At 40.1% G+C, this 17220-nt stretch overlaps 2 protein-coding genes and 1 long non-coding RNA gene across 6 annotated transcripts in view; 1 reads left to right on the plus strand and 2 right to left on the minus strand.

The window, feature by feature from the left end:
• JAK2 (Janus kinase 2) overlaps nt 1-12031 on the plus strand; it is a 190596-nt gene extending 178565 nt beyond the window's left edge. Inside the window, exons 24-27 of the transcript XR_012668609.1 lie at nt 8849-9014; nt 10280-10340; nt 10938-11060; nt 11894-12031. The gene's annotated coding sequence lies outside the window, so the exon portion shown is untranslated. The remainder of the gene's footprint in view (nt 1-8848; nt 9015-10279; nt 10341-10937; nt 11061-11893) is intronic.
• The window catches only part of LOC142072208 (uncharacterized), a 630664-nt gene that overhangs the window by 487348 nt on the left and 126096 nt on the right, over nt 1-17220 (minus strand). The window lies entirely within an intron of this gene.
• PLGRKT (plasminogen receptor with a C-terminal lysine) overlaps nt 1-17220 on the minus strand; it is a 51861-nt gene that overhangs the window by 3797 nt on the left and 30844 nt on the right. For all 4 annotated transcript variants that reach the window (XM_075128759.1, XM_048850416.2, XM_048850417.2 and 1 more), the window contains one exon: nt 2409-2539. In XM_075128759.1, the coding sequence (XP_074984860.1) occupies nt 2409-2539 (131 nt within the window). The remainder of the gene's footprint in view (nt 1-2408; nt 2540-17220) is intronic.

Here is a 17220-nt window from a genome sequence, read left to right on the forward strand (position 1 = left end):
AAACAAACCAAACATTGAAATGAAAGACATTTCTTGTGCTCCAGAAAAGTTTAAAGTGCTACGAACTACTGGTTCAGCATGTGTGTGTTTCGGAACAAAAAGAGTCTGATGTTTACAATATATGCTATTTATTACAAACCAAAATGCATATATATTTTGTTTTACAGTAGTATGTACATAATCGTTACAGGGCTAGCTGCATCTCTGATCCCTTTTTCTCGTCTCTTGAGGGCTCCCGCTCAGGCCTTACCTCTCTCAAGGTGGAATCCTATGATTCTCATTGACTCGGTTCTGGGGCTTCCGTGCCCTGTGTATTGACTGCGTTTACCCAGCAGGTCTGACTAGATAGGGGTAGCTGGAGTTCTTCCCTTCAGGAACTTGTGACCAGGGGTGAATAAAGTGACCCAAAACAGCCTTCTTAAAATGAAAGTACTGTTTAATCTGAACAGTAGGAACAGAGCATAACTTAAGAGGTCTATCCTACCTTAGACTCCTAACCTCTGAATTTTGGGTTTACCTTAGCTCTCAAAAACCTGTGGGTCTCCCCCTTTTTGAGATGGCATGAATCTTAATCCCTACTGGCTGCCTTGAACTTCCCTCCACACAAGGACAGAATCATTCCTGGGAAAACCTGTCTGGCAGGCCTAGCAAGAGGTCAAGCAGAGCATCAAAATTAATTACTCTTGTTTTGTCTCAAGTGTTTGCTGGGACGTGTACCTATGGTTCCACTTCCCTCTCATTTCCTGCGAACATTTCCTGACAAGCCCACTATTGAATTAACTCAATATATGCATACAGTAGATATCACAATAGCCTGTCAAGATAAAGTAAACCCCCTTACAAACAAAACTTACAGAAATACAGCATTCACAAATTACTAGACAGCTCCAGATCCACCACACATGTAGTATATAAGACATGGTGTACATTAAATATATACCTTACACACAGTTACTTCCTATGTTTTACCTTTATTATTATTATTATTTATTATTATTAAAGTGAAGTATAAAAAAAGGTTTCTGGAATTTCCCTTAAGCTCATCTTCATGCAGTGGTATAGCTTTGCTAACAACAGGCTTTTTGTATACAATTTGAGTGAGTTTCTTGATTTAATTTCTAAAACTTTAGAGTTTTTTGAGAATTTATATACATTGTTCAGTGACTTATATTTTTCAGTCATCCAGAGAATCTCGGTGGGGCTGTTTGTCAATAGACAGTCATCTTATTAAGTCATAGTACAGGAAAGAAAGTGGCACAAACTTTGTAAATAATGGTTTTATGCTGAATTTGACAGAGGAGCCTACCTACAGAGTCAAGTGCAAAATACCAACATGGGTCCATTTTACAAAGTCACTTTTGAGTTTAAAAATGAAAAAAATGTTAATCTCCCTTGTGCCAGGATGGAAAAAAAAGTTCTGACTATATGCAGAATATTTATTGCTCATAATATTGAGATGATACTTTTGATGACAGAGGAGGTAAAACAGTACAGGAAGGGAGAGTGATATACAATTAGTACAAAAGCTGTTCATCAGCAGTCCTAAATTCTAGCTTAGTTCTGCCACTAATTCTTGATGTAACCGTGGCACAGTATAACCTTTATGTCTCAATCTCTCCTTATGTAAAATGGGAATACAGTTACTTACCACCCATTTCACAGGAGAGTTGTGAGGGATAAATAAGTCTGTTCAGCACTTTGAATACATAAAGAACCATATAAATGTTAAATTATTATAAGAATACGGCTATCTCCTCTGCAGATATATTTGCCCTTAAGTATTAACAGTAAAAATACCAAACACAACTTGATTTGGTCACTGAAGTAAGCAGATATGACATACAGGGAGCTGAAAGATTGATTAAGGAAGTGCCATTTCTACTTCTCTGATCAGAAACACACACTTCAAAATAATTACTTAAGAATAGGCTTGGACGGATTAGATTTTTTTAAACAGTAAATGTAAGTACTTCACTGTACACACACACTGAGAAAAAAATAATTTCATCAAATAGTAATTGAAATTTACAGATAGGCAAAGTAAGAAAAATGCTGCTTGAGAATTCAGGATTTAAGGATATTTACTTCGTATATTTTGGCATGTGACGTTGACAATTTGTGTTTTAACTGTTACAAAGCTTTAACTTTTTGAATCTCAATGTCTACTGTCATTAAATAATTATTGGCTGACCTCCCCCATAATTTCCCACAATTGTGAAAATTTAAATAGATAAAAATAGAAAAAAATACTTAAAACAAACACTGATATCAGTAGAAATTATTTAAAAAAAATAAAAAATCAAATTCTGCCAAGCCTACTTAAGAACAGGCAAGAGAAAGACAATGACCACTGAGGAATTACTACAACTAATTTACTTGAATTTTCTAGTACATAACAAACTTCATACCCAGTAGTTAGACCTACAGCAGCAAGTCCAAAAAATATTCCAAAATATTTGAGGAATTCCCTTGTCCAAGCAATCTGCATAGCCATCTGTCTCTCTCGCATTTGATTCTGCATCAGTAGCTGTCTTTCCAGCTGAGGGTAGGTGAAAAAGAAAAGAAAAATTAGATTTAAAAAAAAGTAATTCATAATCTGAAAGTTTAAGCAGATCTTTCAGTCAATCAACACAAAACTCTAGTAAGAAGTTTTTGGTCTCCATCTCTTTCCAGGCAATTATTCACACTATTATGTTGAGATAAGTCTTCTCTAATAATTCATATTGTTAGAACAGTTCATATCAGTATTCCTACGAAAAGGATTTTCTAGGTTAGCAAATATTAGAAGAAAGCATTTCCCACCCGTCACCATGCCTTTGCGGGTCACAACTAAGAATACCAAATTCAGGACAAACTGCTGAGAAATAGGGGCAGATAATCTCCAGTTTTCAGGTGGATTTTCCCTGATAATATACCAAACCAGCAACAAAAGTAAACTTCTGTTTCACCACACTGGCTAACGAGAAGTCAGAACAGCAGTTTCCTTAGTCATTCCAGTCCTTGTATCATTGCCAAAAACGCTTGACTTTAACATGAGTAGTTCTTTACAACCAATTTCATCAAATGAAAGGTTCTTCTGATCCTAAAGGATCAGCCACACACCCAGCTCAATACATAACTCAGATCTTACAATAATTACACTAAAAGAAAAGGAGTACTTGTGGCACTTTAGAGACTAACGAATTTATTTGAGCATAAGCTTTCGTGAGCTACAGCTCACTTCATCAGATGCATACTGTGGAAACTGCAGAAGACATTATATACACAGAGACCATGAAACAATACCTCCTCCCACCCCACTCTCCTGCTGGTAATAGCTTATCTAAAGTGATCACTCTCCTTACAATGTGTATGATAATCAAGGTGGGCCATTTCCAGCATAAATCCAAGTTTAACCAGAACGTCGGGGGGGGGGGGGGGGAACAAGGGGAAATAGGCTACCTTGCATAATGACTTAGCCACTCCCAGTCTCTATTTAAGCCTAAATTAATAGTATCCAATTTGCAAATGAATTCCAATTCAGCAGTTTCTCGCTGGAGTCTGGATTTGAAGTTTTTTTGTCATAAGATAGCGACCTTCATGTCTGTAATTGCGTGACCAGAGAGATTGAAGTGTTCTCCAACTGGTTCATGAATGTTATAATGCTGAATAATCCCATGGGCTGAAATTGTGGAAAAGCAGCATCACTTGCCCCATAACCTCAGCCGTGCAGAACACAATGCCATCCACAGCCTCAGAAACAACTCTGACATCATAATCAAAAAGGCTAACAAAGGAGGTGCTGTTGTCATCATGAATAGGTTGGAATATGAACAAGAGGCTGCTCGGCAGCTCTCCAACGCCACTTTCTACAAGCCATTACCCTATGATCCCACTGAGAGTTACCAAAAGCAACTACAGCATTTTCTCAAGAAACTTCCTGAAAAAGCACAAGATCAAATCCGCACAGACACACCCCTGGAACCCCGACCTGGGATATTCTATCTTCTACCCAAGATCCATAAACCTGGAAATCCTGGGCACCCCATCATCTCAGGCATTGGCACCCTGACAGCAGGATTGTCTGGCTATGTAGACTCCCTCCTCAGACCCTACGCTACCAGCACTCCCAGCTACCTTCAAGACACCACTGACTTCCTGAGGAAACTACAATCCATCGGTGATCTTCCTGATAACACCATCCTGGCCACTATGGATGTAGAAGCCCTCTACACCAACATTCCACACAAAGATGGACTACAAGCCGTCAAGAACACTATCCCCGATAATGTCACGGCAAACCTGGTGGCTGAACTTTGTGACTTTGTCCTTACCCATAACTATTTTACATTTGGGGACAATGTATACCTTCAGATCAGCGGCACTGCTATGGGTACCCGCATGGCCCCACAGTATGCCAACATTTTTAGGCTGATTTAGAACAACGCTTCCTCAACTCTCGTCCCCTAACGCCCCTACTCTACTTACGCTATATTGATGACATCTTCATCATCTGGACCCATGAAAAGAAGCCCTTGAGGAATTCCACCATGATTTCAACAATTTCCATCCCACCATCAACCTCAGCCTGGTCCAGTCCACACAAGAGATCCACTTCCTGGACACTGCAGTGCTAATAAACAATGGTCACATAAACACCACCCTATACAGGAAACCTACTGATCGCTATTCCTACCTACATGCCTCCAGCTTTCACCCTGACCACACCACACGATCCATCGTCCACAGCCAAGCTCTGCGATACAACCGCATTTGCTCCAATCCCTCAGACAGAGACAAACACCTACAAGATCTCTATCAAGCATTCTTACAACTACAATACCCACCTGCGGAAGTGAAGAAACAGATTGATAGAGCCAGAAGAGTACCCAGAAGTCACCTACTACAGGACAGGCCTAACAAAGAAAATAAAAGAACGCCACTAGCCATCACCTTCAGCCCCCAACTAAAACCCCTCCAACACATTATTAAGGATCTACAACCTATCCTGAAGGATGACCCAACACTCTCACAAATCTTGGGAGACAGGCCAGTCCTTGCCTACAGACAGCCCCCCCAGCCTGAAGCAAATACTCACCAACAACCACATACCACACAACAGAACCACTAACCCAGGAACCTATCCTTGCAACAAAGCCCATTGCCAACTGTGCCCACATATCTATTCAGGGGACGCCATCACAGAGCCTAATAACATCAGCCACATTATCAGAGGCTCGTTCACCTGCACATCCACCAATGTGATATATGCCATCATGTGCCAACAATGCCCCTCTGCCATGTACATTGGTCAAACTGGACAGTCTCTACGCAAAAGAATAAATGGACACAAATCAGATGTCAAGAATTATAACATTCATAAACCAGTCGGAGAACACTTCAATCTCTCTGGTCACGCAATTACAGACATGAAGGTCGCTATCTTACAACAAAAAAACTTCAAATCCAGACTCCAGCGAGAAACTGCTGAATTGGAATTCATTTGCAAATTGGATACTATTAATTTAGGCTTAAATAGAGACTGGGAGTGGCTAAGTCTTTATGCAAGGTAGCCTATTTCCCCTTGTTTTTTCCTACCCCTCCCCCTCCCCCCCCAGACGTTCTGGTTAAACTTGGATTTATGCTGGAAATGGCCCACCTTGATTATCATACACATTGTAGGGAGAGTGGTCACTTTGGATAAGCTATTACCAGCAGGAGAGTGAGTTTGTGTGTGTGGTTTTTGGAGGGGGGGGGGTGAGAAAACCTGGATTTGTGCTGGAAATGGCCCACCTTGATTATCATACACATTGTAAGGAGAGTGATCACTTTAGATAAGCTATTACCAGCAAGAGAGTGGGGTGGGAGGAGGTATTGTTTCATGGTCTCTGTGTATATAATGTCTTCTGCAGTTTCCACAGTATGCATCCAATGAAGTGAGCTGTGGCCCACGAAAGCTTATGCTCAGATAAATTGGTTAGTCTCTAAGGTGCCACAAGTACTCCTTTTCTTTTTGCGAATACAGACTAACACGGCTGTTACTCTGAAATCAATAATTACACTGTTGCCAATCCTTTAGTATCTAAAATCTAAAGGTTTCAGAGCGGTAGCCATGTTAGTCTGTATCAGCAAAAACAACGAGGAGTCCTTGTGGCACCTTAGAGACTAACATTTAGCCCACCAAAGCTTATGCTCAAATAAATTTCTTAGTCTCTAAGGAGCCACAAGGACTCCTAGTTGTTCTTGCTAAAATCTAAAGATTTATCTATAAAAAGAAAGGAAGGTGAGAGTTAAAATTGGTTAAAGGAATCAAATACATACAACAATTGTAAAGTTCTTGGTTCAAGCCTGTAGCAGTGATGGAATAAACTGCTGGCTAAGTCAAGTCTCTGGTTGCTTCCAAATCATTGGAAGGTCCTCAGTCCTTTGGTTAGACTGCTCCCATTATTATAAGTCCATAGTCCAGAGGTCTGAGCAGGAAAGAGGCAAAATGGAGGTGTTTCCATGGCCTTTTACGGCTTCTGCCATGTGGAGGGAAACCCATTGTTTCAAACAAAGGCCTCAGCACAGCTAGTGGAAAATCACAGGTAAAAGATGGAGTTTGGAGTCACATGAGCAAGTCACAGGTCCATGCATGACTTCGCTTAGTCATAGCGGGAAATGCTATTAAGAGTAGATCCACGTCTTCCATTGTGAGTTAAGTGTTCTTTAATAAGCCATTGTATTTGAATAGTTCCTTCACAATGTGCTGGCTAAACACCTTGTTGGTGCTACCCAGAAGCAAATACCTTAGAAATACAGGCATGTATTTAATACTCCTAACTTCATCTACAAAAATGATACATGCAAACAAATAGCATAATCATATTCAGCGAATCAAACTTTCCATAAACATTTTACATGCCACATTTTGTACAAGATTTGTTGCAATTATATAACAGTGGTAGCAAGAATGGTCATAGTTTAATCAGTTAACATCACCCCACCACCACCTTTCTCCTTGTGAATAAAATTAAGCAGCGTTTAGGACACCTACATTTTTTTTTAAAATCTGTACGCATATTGTAATTCCAGATCCTCGGGTACACCCAGGCTCCTGGTTAAGGCTCCCTGATTCTTGTGTCATTTCTATGCTCATATACTTACAGCAGTTCAGAGACCACTTCAGTTTATGCTGGTTGATTATGATCCTCCAGGGTAGCAGCATTACAGCGGGCTATGCTCTCTATGTGCCCCCTGGGATTATTGATTTTTCTAAAGACTCAATATTAAATAAATAATTGTTGTATAGGCTAGAAATATTAAAGAAATTTACAAAAAGACTAATGAGACTTTCCCAGCTAAATATATAATCTGACTATTCGATGCTGGGTGTATCTGGAAGTTGTTTTGCTATTAACATTTAACCAGCCATAATCCAATAATTTACATTTGTACAATATATAGACAGGTCAGACTTTAAAAACCTTACTATCCTTACATTAGCGGTCTTAAAGAATATGTATAACATTGGGTTTTTATTAAATATCAGAAATCATACATACACCCCACCATTACTTTCATTTATTTTTTATTTAATAAAAAAATTGCTCAAATAGTGTATATTGTCTATTAATTCTGTTCTGCAGCACAAAACACCATAAATACCAGAAAACTACAAAGCCCGTCCCGCTCTATTCAGATAATATGCTGACTTAAATCAGAGTACAAGTGGGCATCTAAAACTTAGGAACTTTGCTAATTCTCATTATGTTTCAGCCTGTGTCAAAGATCAGAATATTTTATTTGGCTAGTTCTATCTTGAGATGAAAATGGACTACATTAAAAAACACCCACATACCACCCAAGTAATTCGAGATGTGCGCTCCTGTGGGTGCTCCACTTTGAATACATGTGTGCCTCTGCACCTTTGACCAGAGATTTTTGGTAGCAGTGCTCATTTGGACCGTGCATGCACCCTACACATCCTCATGCCCTGTACCAAGGATGCACAGGTGAACCAGCCTCAGTTTCTTCTCTATTGCAAAGCCCACAGCGTTAGCTCTGAAGCAAAGGGGAGGAAGGTGGGTAATGAAGCACACACTGTGGGGGACACATCTCAAAGAAGTCAAGTTACTGCAAAATGTCAGTAATCTCTTCTTTAAGTAGTATCCCTGTGGGTACTTCTCTTTAGCTGACTTCTTAGCAGTAATGCTTTAAGGAGGTGGGAGTTTCTGAATAGTCCATCACTGAAGAAAGAACTACATTGCCTCCTGCAGCATCTGATCTTGCAGTGTGAACTAAAACACAGTGATCAGATGTAACTTGCGTCTCTCAGGGGTGTGTGAAAAAGCCAACCCCTAAGCGATGCAAGTTACATTGACCAAAGTGCAGTCCACACCAGTGCTAAGTCGGCGGAAGATGCTCTCTCGCAGACATAGCTTCCACCTCTCATTGAGGCGGAGTAATTATGCCACCATCAGAGCACTCTCGCCATAGCGCGTCTTCACCAGATGCTCTACAGCGGTGCAGCTGCGTCGAAGCAGTGCGGTAGAGTAGACGAGCCCTTTGTGGTGGCTGCTATAGCAAAAAGGTTGATTTCTGGAATTCCCTAAGCTCTCATTTATAATTTAAGAAGAACTGTCCGCAGAGGTTGTCTGCCATGCTGTTTTGTATAACTGGGAGGTAAGACGCCAAAATTACTATCTGATTAGCTATGCACTAGTTCCAAAGCTTTATCAGTTCGGTGCAGTAAGGGGGCACACGCTCCGTCCTGATGATTGATATAATACATGCATGCTATGTTGTTTGTCTTAATCTTCATGGACTTGTTTCTGAGTAAGGGAAGTAAGTGCAGGGAAGCATTTCTAATCACTCTTAACTCCAACAGATTGATGTGCTAGTGCTCTTCCTGTAGTAACCATTAGCTTCAGACTGTGTGAGGACCCAAATGTGCTCCCTGTATCAAGAGGGAAGTGTCTGATGTTAACATGACAGTAGGAGGATTCTGGCTAAACCAAATTCCTGCACAAACCTTGGAAGGATTCACGCACCAGGTGAGTGACTGTAGGACCTGGCTGAGTACAGATATCTGTTTGTTCAGACTGTGGTTCTTTGGTACATAAACTATCCTGAGCCACCCCAGAGACATCAAAGAGGCAACTTGGTGTTTTTGTGACAAAAACACAAGGTATTGTGTTTCTGCAGTTGCAGATGTATCCTTTCTGGCACTTGAGGGCTGATCTGCACTCTTTGGATAAGGTCCTTCAGAGCAAGAAACCTGCAGAGAGGGAGAGAAGCTCTGCCTGTTATTGAAACCAGAAACACTCCAATAAGAAAAGTTCCTTGTGTAGGAGGTCAAGATTGATTTCTCAAGATTTATCTGCAGGCCTAGACTTTGGAATAGTGAAGTTGTTGTTTTAACTACCAACCAAGCCTCCTGATGCAACTGACCCTTGAGGAGTCCATTGTCAAGGCAGGGAAAGACAGTTATTCCTAGATGAGAAAGGTAGGCAGCTATGACCGCCATGATTTTTGAGAACTCCCTTGGGGCGGATGACAGGCCGAGAGTAGAATACGGGTACTGGTAATAACTGAGACTGAATGTGAAATAAAGAAATTGTTTGTAAGAGATGAATCGCTACATGGAAGTACACACTTCTGAAGTCCAGGGTCACAAGCCAGTCCCCCCAATTCCAGGGTGGGTATTATAGCTGCTAGGGACACCATCCTGAATTTCAGATGTCTGACATGCTTGTTCAATTGTCTGAAATCTAGTATCATCCTCCAATCCCCATTTTTCTTGGATATCAGAAAATATCTTGAATAGAACCTTTTCCCCTATGTTGAAGTGGGACTGGTTCTATGGCTCCTAGACTTAGGAGAAACAAGATCTCCTGTGTCAGCAATTGATCATGAGACCAGTCTCAGAAGAGGGATGGGGAAAGGGGTTGGAAGGGCAGGATGGAGATAAATTGGATATTATGACCCAAAGTCATGGCCTCCAGTACCAATTTGTCTGATGTTATAGCCTCCCAATCTTGATGAACTAGTGAGATGCAGTATCCAAACTAAGGAAGGGGGATTTGTGTCATGCAGCTGAGAAACCCTCGTCTTTGGGTGGCATTTGGATGGTATTGAAGGCTGGGATGAAACTGTCAAGGTAGTTGCAGGCTTTTTCCTTGAAAACCTCAATTACTTAGCCAGTGGTTCCAATGGCCTATGGAAGGTGAAAAATTGATCAAAGCGTGATCTTTGTGCCCATTGAAACTAAATTTTATTTTATCTGCATGTGTGTATAATCCTAAATGTCGCTCTACAGTTCTTTAGGGTATGAAGCAAGTCATCCATGGAAACCTCAAAAACATTCTGGCTACTGAAAGGTAAATCTTCCATGATTGATTGTACCTCCCAAGGAAACACAGACAACTTAAGCTAGGATGCTTGTCTCATCACTACTGTGGTGGAATCAGATCTGTCTGCAGCATCCACCACATCAAGTGAAGCCCACAGTGTAGTTTGTGTCTTTATTATGGTGTTGAACTGTTCTCCGTATTCCTGTGGTAAATGGTCAATGAAATATTAAACTTCTCATAGTTCACAGTCATATTTTGACATCAGCACAAGGTAGTTAGCTATCCTGAACTGAAGTGTTGCTGACAAGTAGCTCTTACAACCAAAAAGATCCATATGTTTCTGGTCCTCATTATAAGGGGTGGCTTTTTGGGTATGTCGCCTGCCCCTTTTGTTGACTGCGTCCATGACTAAAGAATTTGGTCCTGGATGAGAAAACAAAAACTCAGCATCCCTGGTTGGGATTTAATATTTTTCTTTATCAGCCCTCTTGCATATGGGGGCTGGGGGCAATTGCTGGAGTTTGCCAGAAGGACTTGGCTGGCTCAAGGAGTGCTTCATTAAATTGAGGTGAAGTTATGCAGTATGTCCTGGAGCTTGTGATGGAAATCCTGGACTTCTTCCAGGAGAATCTGCAGGGTGTCATCAACCCACTTCATCAGGTCCTGGAATTGCCTAAAGTCATCAGCTAATGATGGCAGTGGTGGCATTACTGCCTCATCAGGTGACGACGATGAGACATTAGTAAGGTGGGTAACCTCCTTGTCTACTCTTGCCCTTCAAAGGTCTCTTTGGACTCAGAGTGGGGAGGAGGGCTACATGGTGTCAGGTAACAAGATCTTCTGTGGTCCCCAAGGGACGTAGTTGACGCTGCTCAAAATTGCTGGAAGAACTTTGCCCATAGATCCCAGTAAGTCCAATGAGAGAGACCATATGGCATGGGGGAAGGATGGAGGTATCCAGCGCTAGTCATCCCAAGTGTTAGCAGGCAGGGGTCTGATGTCCTGCCTTTGTTGCATCTGCAATAGGAAATAACGTCTCCTGAAATAAATTGGAGAGCCGTGAATAGAAAGTTCAGGGTCTGAGTCAGAATGCTGCCCCACATATTGTATCAGAGATGACAATCCCTCCTCATGGATAGTAGAAGATAGAGAAGAGTCAGCAGTTGGTGACCCAGCTGACTTCTGTACCAAGAGGTGTCCAGAGGTCGCTAGATTAATTTGGTACCAAAAGGTCTTTCGGGTACTGGAATTCCTGAGGTATCGGTAACACAATAGAACTCGGTCCCAGCACCAATGATGTAGAAACTGTTGTGCGAGGCACCGATGTCAGTACTGAATGGGTTGAGGATTCCATTGAAGCCCGTCCCTGGACAATAGTAGTCTTCATTACCGAGCAGTACCGAGCCCTTTACTGCTGAGGAATGGGACTTAGTTGGAAGTCTTAGCATGCTTCACGGTACCTGAAGTACTCTGAGCCTCACTAGTACTCCTCTTGAGGCCTGAGATGTCTGGTGACTGGATATTCTTTAATGAAGATCTCTCTAGTCTGCTCCTCTTATTGCCTTCCTTATACTTTTCAGTGGGAAACCCTTGCTACCAGCAGCACGGTTATCAGTACCTCACTCTGGGAGTATTGGAGATGGGGTTTCAATGCTGCCTTCATCTTGGAAGCTCTCTGTGACCGTGATCTCGATGATGACAGTGTACTGACAGCAGAGGTGGGGGTCTCAAAACTTCCTCCATCATTAAGAGGTAGTACTTTATTTCCCTGTTTCTCTGGGATCTTCCTTTAAAAGAAGAAATGGTTCTTACACTTGCTAGGAATGTGAGAGTCTCCCAAACAACGAATGTACTGGGAGTGCCTGTCACTAACAGAGATTGCTTCTTGACAAGACAGGCCCCTTTTAAAGCCTAGGGCAGTGGCTCTCAACCATTCCAGACTACTGTACCCCTTTCAGGCATCTGATTTGTCTTGTGTACCCCCAAGTTTCACCACACTTAAAAACTACTTGCTTAAAAAATCAGACATAAAAATACAAAAGTGTCACAGCACACTATTACCGAAAAATTGCTTACTTTCTCATTTTTACCATATAATTATAAAATAAATCAACTGGAATATAAATATTGTACTTACATTTCTCTACATTTATATAAAGCAGTATAAACAAGCCATTGTCTGTATGAAATTTTAGTTTGTATTGACTTTGCTAGTGATTTTTATGTAGCCTATTGTAAAACTAGGTAACTATCTAGATGAGTTGATGTACCCCCTGGAAGATCTCTGAGTACCCCCAGGCTATACATACCCCTGGTTGAGAACCACTGGCCTAGGAAGCCTGGCATCCCTGACAGAAGAAAATTGTTCAAGCTTCTCAATAGGGGAAAAAGAAAAGTGTGTGTGTGTGTACACATTTATATATATATATTTTTTTTTTAAAGAAAAAGGGGGAAAACACAAATTCCAACAACTATAAGATACTAAATCTACTACTGCTGAGAACTAACTATAAAAACTAAAACACTAATACAAGAGGGAACAGGAACAGGCATACAGTAAACTCCATCTCTGGCTGAAGGCAGTTGAGAAGGAACTGAGGGAGTTTCTCCTATGCAGCCCTATATAGCCTCAGTACGGGGCACAAGGACAAGTGGACAGAATGAGCACTGCTACCAAAAATCTCTGCTCAAAGGCACCAAAGTGCATTTGTACCTAAAGTTGAGCACCCACAAGGACACTACTCAAAGAAGAATTACACTTTCTGGAGAGAGACAAAAAAGCATTAAGAACAGAGTAAGCGTACAGAATATTCTCTTGTTATGCATCTAGTATACTAGATGTACTATTTTTACCTATTGTCTAATGTGAGTATGTTTTTATACTTTTGTAATTGGTTTCCCACCCATTTAGTTATCTATATCACTATGGATGTAACTTGAACAGAACAGTTTAAGTTAAATAGTTACTGATTATTTCCTTCAGACTATGCTCATCTTGTCATCCTATTTATAAACAGGTAAGATACTAGATGAATAGAATTAATTTGTTAAAGATAATAAGGAACAGATTTAATTATATTTAATTGTACATAGGAAAAACTCCATTCAGTAAAGTCTCAGCAAATTGTTACATCTGGAGAGTAAAAGTCTGGAAAAAGAATAATTCTTATTACAAATATCATCAACAGCAACTAATTTTCCAGACATCCATAATTTTCAGACCACTTTAATTTCAGAAGAGGTAATTATGTAGTGGCTCATAAACCACTTAATCAAAATAATTAGATATAATTTTGTCACTCATGAGACATTTGCAGCCTGAGGGAAGCAGCAACGCTGCTTGTTAATTAGCTCCATTGTGGACCCTAATATCAGAGGTTTGGCAAATTGTTGAGGGCTGAAATGACTAAGACAAAATTATATATAAAATATCAATATAATTACCTCTATTTTCCTCTCACTTGGTTATTTGTGCAAAATACACACTGATGTGGAAAACACAGAAGTGCCTTTTTGTTTGCTTGAACAACAATAAATAATCTGTGCTCCTAAAATGCATAGTTCTATAAATGAGTCTTTGATTTGGGGTCGTGGGAGAAGGGAAGAGGATATGATGCACGAACATCTGTTGAAGGCCTCGGAAACAGAAATTTGCTAAAGAGTAGTTATTGGAAAAGCAAGTACAATCTAATTTGCAACAGTTAGTCAGTCACAAGCAAGTGAATAAAAGATTGAAAATTTTTGGTACAAAAAGTAAACCAGATAGGATCTTAACACTACTTTTAAAGATCAAAGTTATACTTTGATGGTGCATTGTAATCCATGTACCAAAAGGAGGAAAACCAGTTACTGAATTACAGGCACAAAGGTCAGGTGAACACATCTCTATAAATCTGCCATGTCCAATTTCAGAAGACCAGAGTTATTTTATGCGTTTACAAGTTATAAAACTATCGTTTATGATAAACTAAAACAGTGGTGCTCACGCTTTCCAGACTACTGTGCCCCTTTCAGGAGTCTGATTTGTCTTGCATACCCCGAAGTTTCACCAAACTACAAAATTACACACAGAAACATAAGTGTCACAGCACACTTACTGAAAAATTGCTTACTTGCTCATTTACCATATAATTATAAAATAAATCAATTGGAATATAAATATTGTACTTATATGTAAGTGTATAGTATACAGAGCAGTATAAACAAGTCTTTGTATGAAATTTTAGTTTGAACTGACTTCGCTAGTGATTTTTATGTAGCCTGTTGTAGAACTAGGCAAATATCTAGATGAGTTGATGTACCCCCGGAAGACCTCTTGAGTACCCCTAGGGTACTTCTGGTCGAGAGCCACTGAACTAAAACTTGGATTATAGACTAAAAACAAAGCAAAACCCCAGATTATGTACAGTCATATTCTTCACACTCCGTGACCTCTTAACACTTTCCTTAATGTATACTATTCAATTTACATCAAATACTAACCACAGATGCCAACCCTACACAAGTCTAGTAATTATCTATGCAGATTTCCCCCCCACCCCCCGCACATTTTTGATTCTTTGACTTTTGAATAGACTTCTCCTAAACAAAGATTTATCATATGTGCCAGTGTTCAAGGCATGTATTAGGAATTCAGTTAAGTGGATTAATGTAGTTTTTAATATAGTGCTAACAGTTCTGAGGTATCTCAAAAACAAAGGTACTTTTATCAGTTGCTACTTTGCAAGGAAGCTTAAAACTTTAGCGAATCAGTGATAGAGACCATTAAATCCCAGTGTAGTACGTACCTCCAGTACCACTGGGCCTCTAGTATATCACATATTTATCTAAATGGAGGTTTCTCAAGAAGCCACTCCCTGCCAAAATGTGCACACAGGCTATAGCTAATACTCAATGTTATTTGTATTACTTATATTGATTCAGCAGGATTTCACTGGAGCATCTAAATAAATTAAGAGGGCCAAATCCTGCAATCCTTGTTGGGCAAAACTCCCAATGAGGACTGTGGAAATTCTTCCTGAGAAAGGACCATCAAGATCTGAACTACAGGCAAGAAAATTTTCTTTATTCATATCATTCCTCCCAAAGGGACTAATCCAAAGCACACTGAAGTCAGGGGAAAGACTCCCACTGAACTGAATGGGTCTTAGATCAGGCCCTAATTCTGCTCCCATGTTGGCTTACAAAACACAAGTTTACAAAAATAAAGGGGTTTGTATTACTTATAATAAAGGAAGTTCGCCCTTCTGCAAAAGTAACCATGTAAATCCAAATGTGCTGTTAGCTTCTGTGAAAGGTATAGACTCTTGTTCTTCCATCCATGTAAAAAGATTAAATTTCAATTTCCTTAAATTAGAAAAAAGTCATTGCACACATTGCCTTGGTTAGTTACAAGGATGCACATATTAATTCTCACTGATATGAGATTTCTTACTTCAGGGTTTAGAAAGATTTGGCCTTTAACAAACAAGTATCTTATCAATGTAGCAAGAAATACAACTCAAATGCTCAGTGAAAGTCAGTTGAACAAACACCACACCTTGACAAAAACTAAACCACAGCGTGAAACAGCATGAACGAAACCTAGTGACACTTGGCCAAACTCATCCCTGATGTAACTTCATTAACTTCAATGGCATTTACACCAGGGATGAATTGAGTCCATTATTTACACAAAAAATATTTTTGTTGTTAAAAAAAAAAGCTTGATGACTTTGTTTTATTAGAAGATGCCTGAGCATTTATAGTTGTGTTAAATACAAACCTTTACAATAGTGTTACTAAGATTTGGACCGAGATTTCTGTAGCTCTATAATATGGTGTCTCTTTTTCTCTCACACACACACTCTCTCTCTCTCAAAGTTAGCATGTATGCTTCACATTTCTTCTTTGCACACAAAAGACAAACCAGTATCTTTGAAGGAGTATAACCTGGTGAAGAATCATTTAAATTCCAGAAATAATTATGATGCTTTTCTTCTCATACATTAGGTCCTGAAAATATTCATCCTTTCTACCCCTTTCACAATCAAAATAGGTTATTTTAGTTATCATTTAGTGTAGTTTCCTTATACAGAAACAAACAGCAATATTACAGTAATCAGAAGGTGCTGCCTGATGGGAAAAAAAAACAACTCAGGGGGTGCTTGAGGGAGAGATTCAGCAGCCCTAGAAACAAAATCTTTCAGGGCAAGGCCAAGGTGACTTATCCTTAAAGGAGAAAACACGGACACAGCCCAGGCCACAGCTGTCCCAGGCAGTGCAGCTCCATCAGAAAGTCTCAAAAGATATTTTCAACTATTAATAAATACCACTTACCCTCTGTTTTATTTATAAATGGATAAACTGAGGCACAGAGTGTTTAAATGACTTTCCCAACCAAGGTCAACCAGTGTAAGAGTCACTCCCACCAACAATCAGATGTACCCTCCCCCCTTAAAAATGATGTTGATTTAGCCGAATTACAAAGCCTCAGAAACCCCTGACAAGTATCATATTCATTTCCAAAACTTGTTTTCAACTTATTCAAAGGCTGACAGTTTTGCAAGCGCTTCTCATTTCAATTTAATTCCCTGACTCATTGGAAAACAAGCTATTTGCACCACCAGTAACAGAACTGCCACATTTCCCCACCCTCTCTATCAAGGAGGACCCAAACACAAGGAGGTCAGCAGAGCAGCTGAGGCACCCCTAAGGGGAGATAACAAGTTTAAGAAACTCAGCCTCCTTGAGGGGAAGCCAACCATGAGGAGCCCAGCAGAGCCCATAGATATATTCAGACCCCAAAGAGGGTCAGGCACACCCAGAGACTACTATGCAAGTGGAGCATGTTTCGTGTGGAGAGCCTGGAAGAGTACCATCCCCTTTGTCTTTTCATTCTGATCCCTAGACTTGTGCTCAGTATCTC

The sequence above is a fragment of the Caretta caretta genome, chromosome 5 (genome assembly GCF_965140235.1).
Source record: "Caretta caretta isolate rCarCar2 chromosome 5, rCarCar1.hap1, whole genome shotgun sequence".
Taxonomy (NCBI): Eukaryota; Metazoa; Chordata; order Testudines; family Cheloniidae; genus Caretta; species Caretta caretta.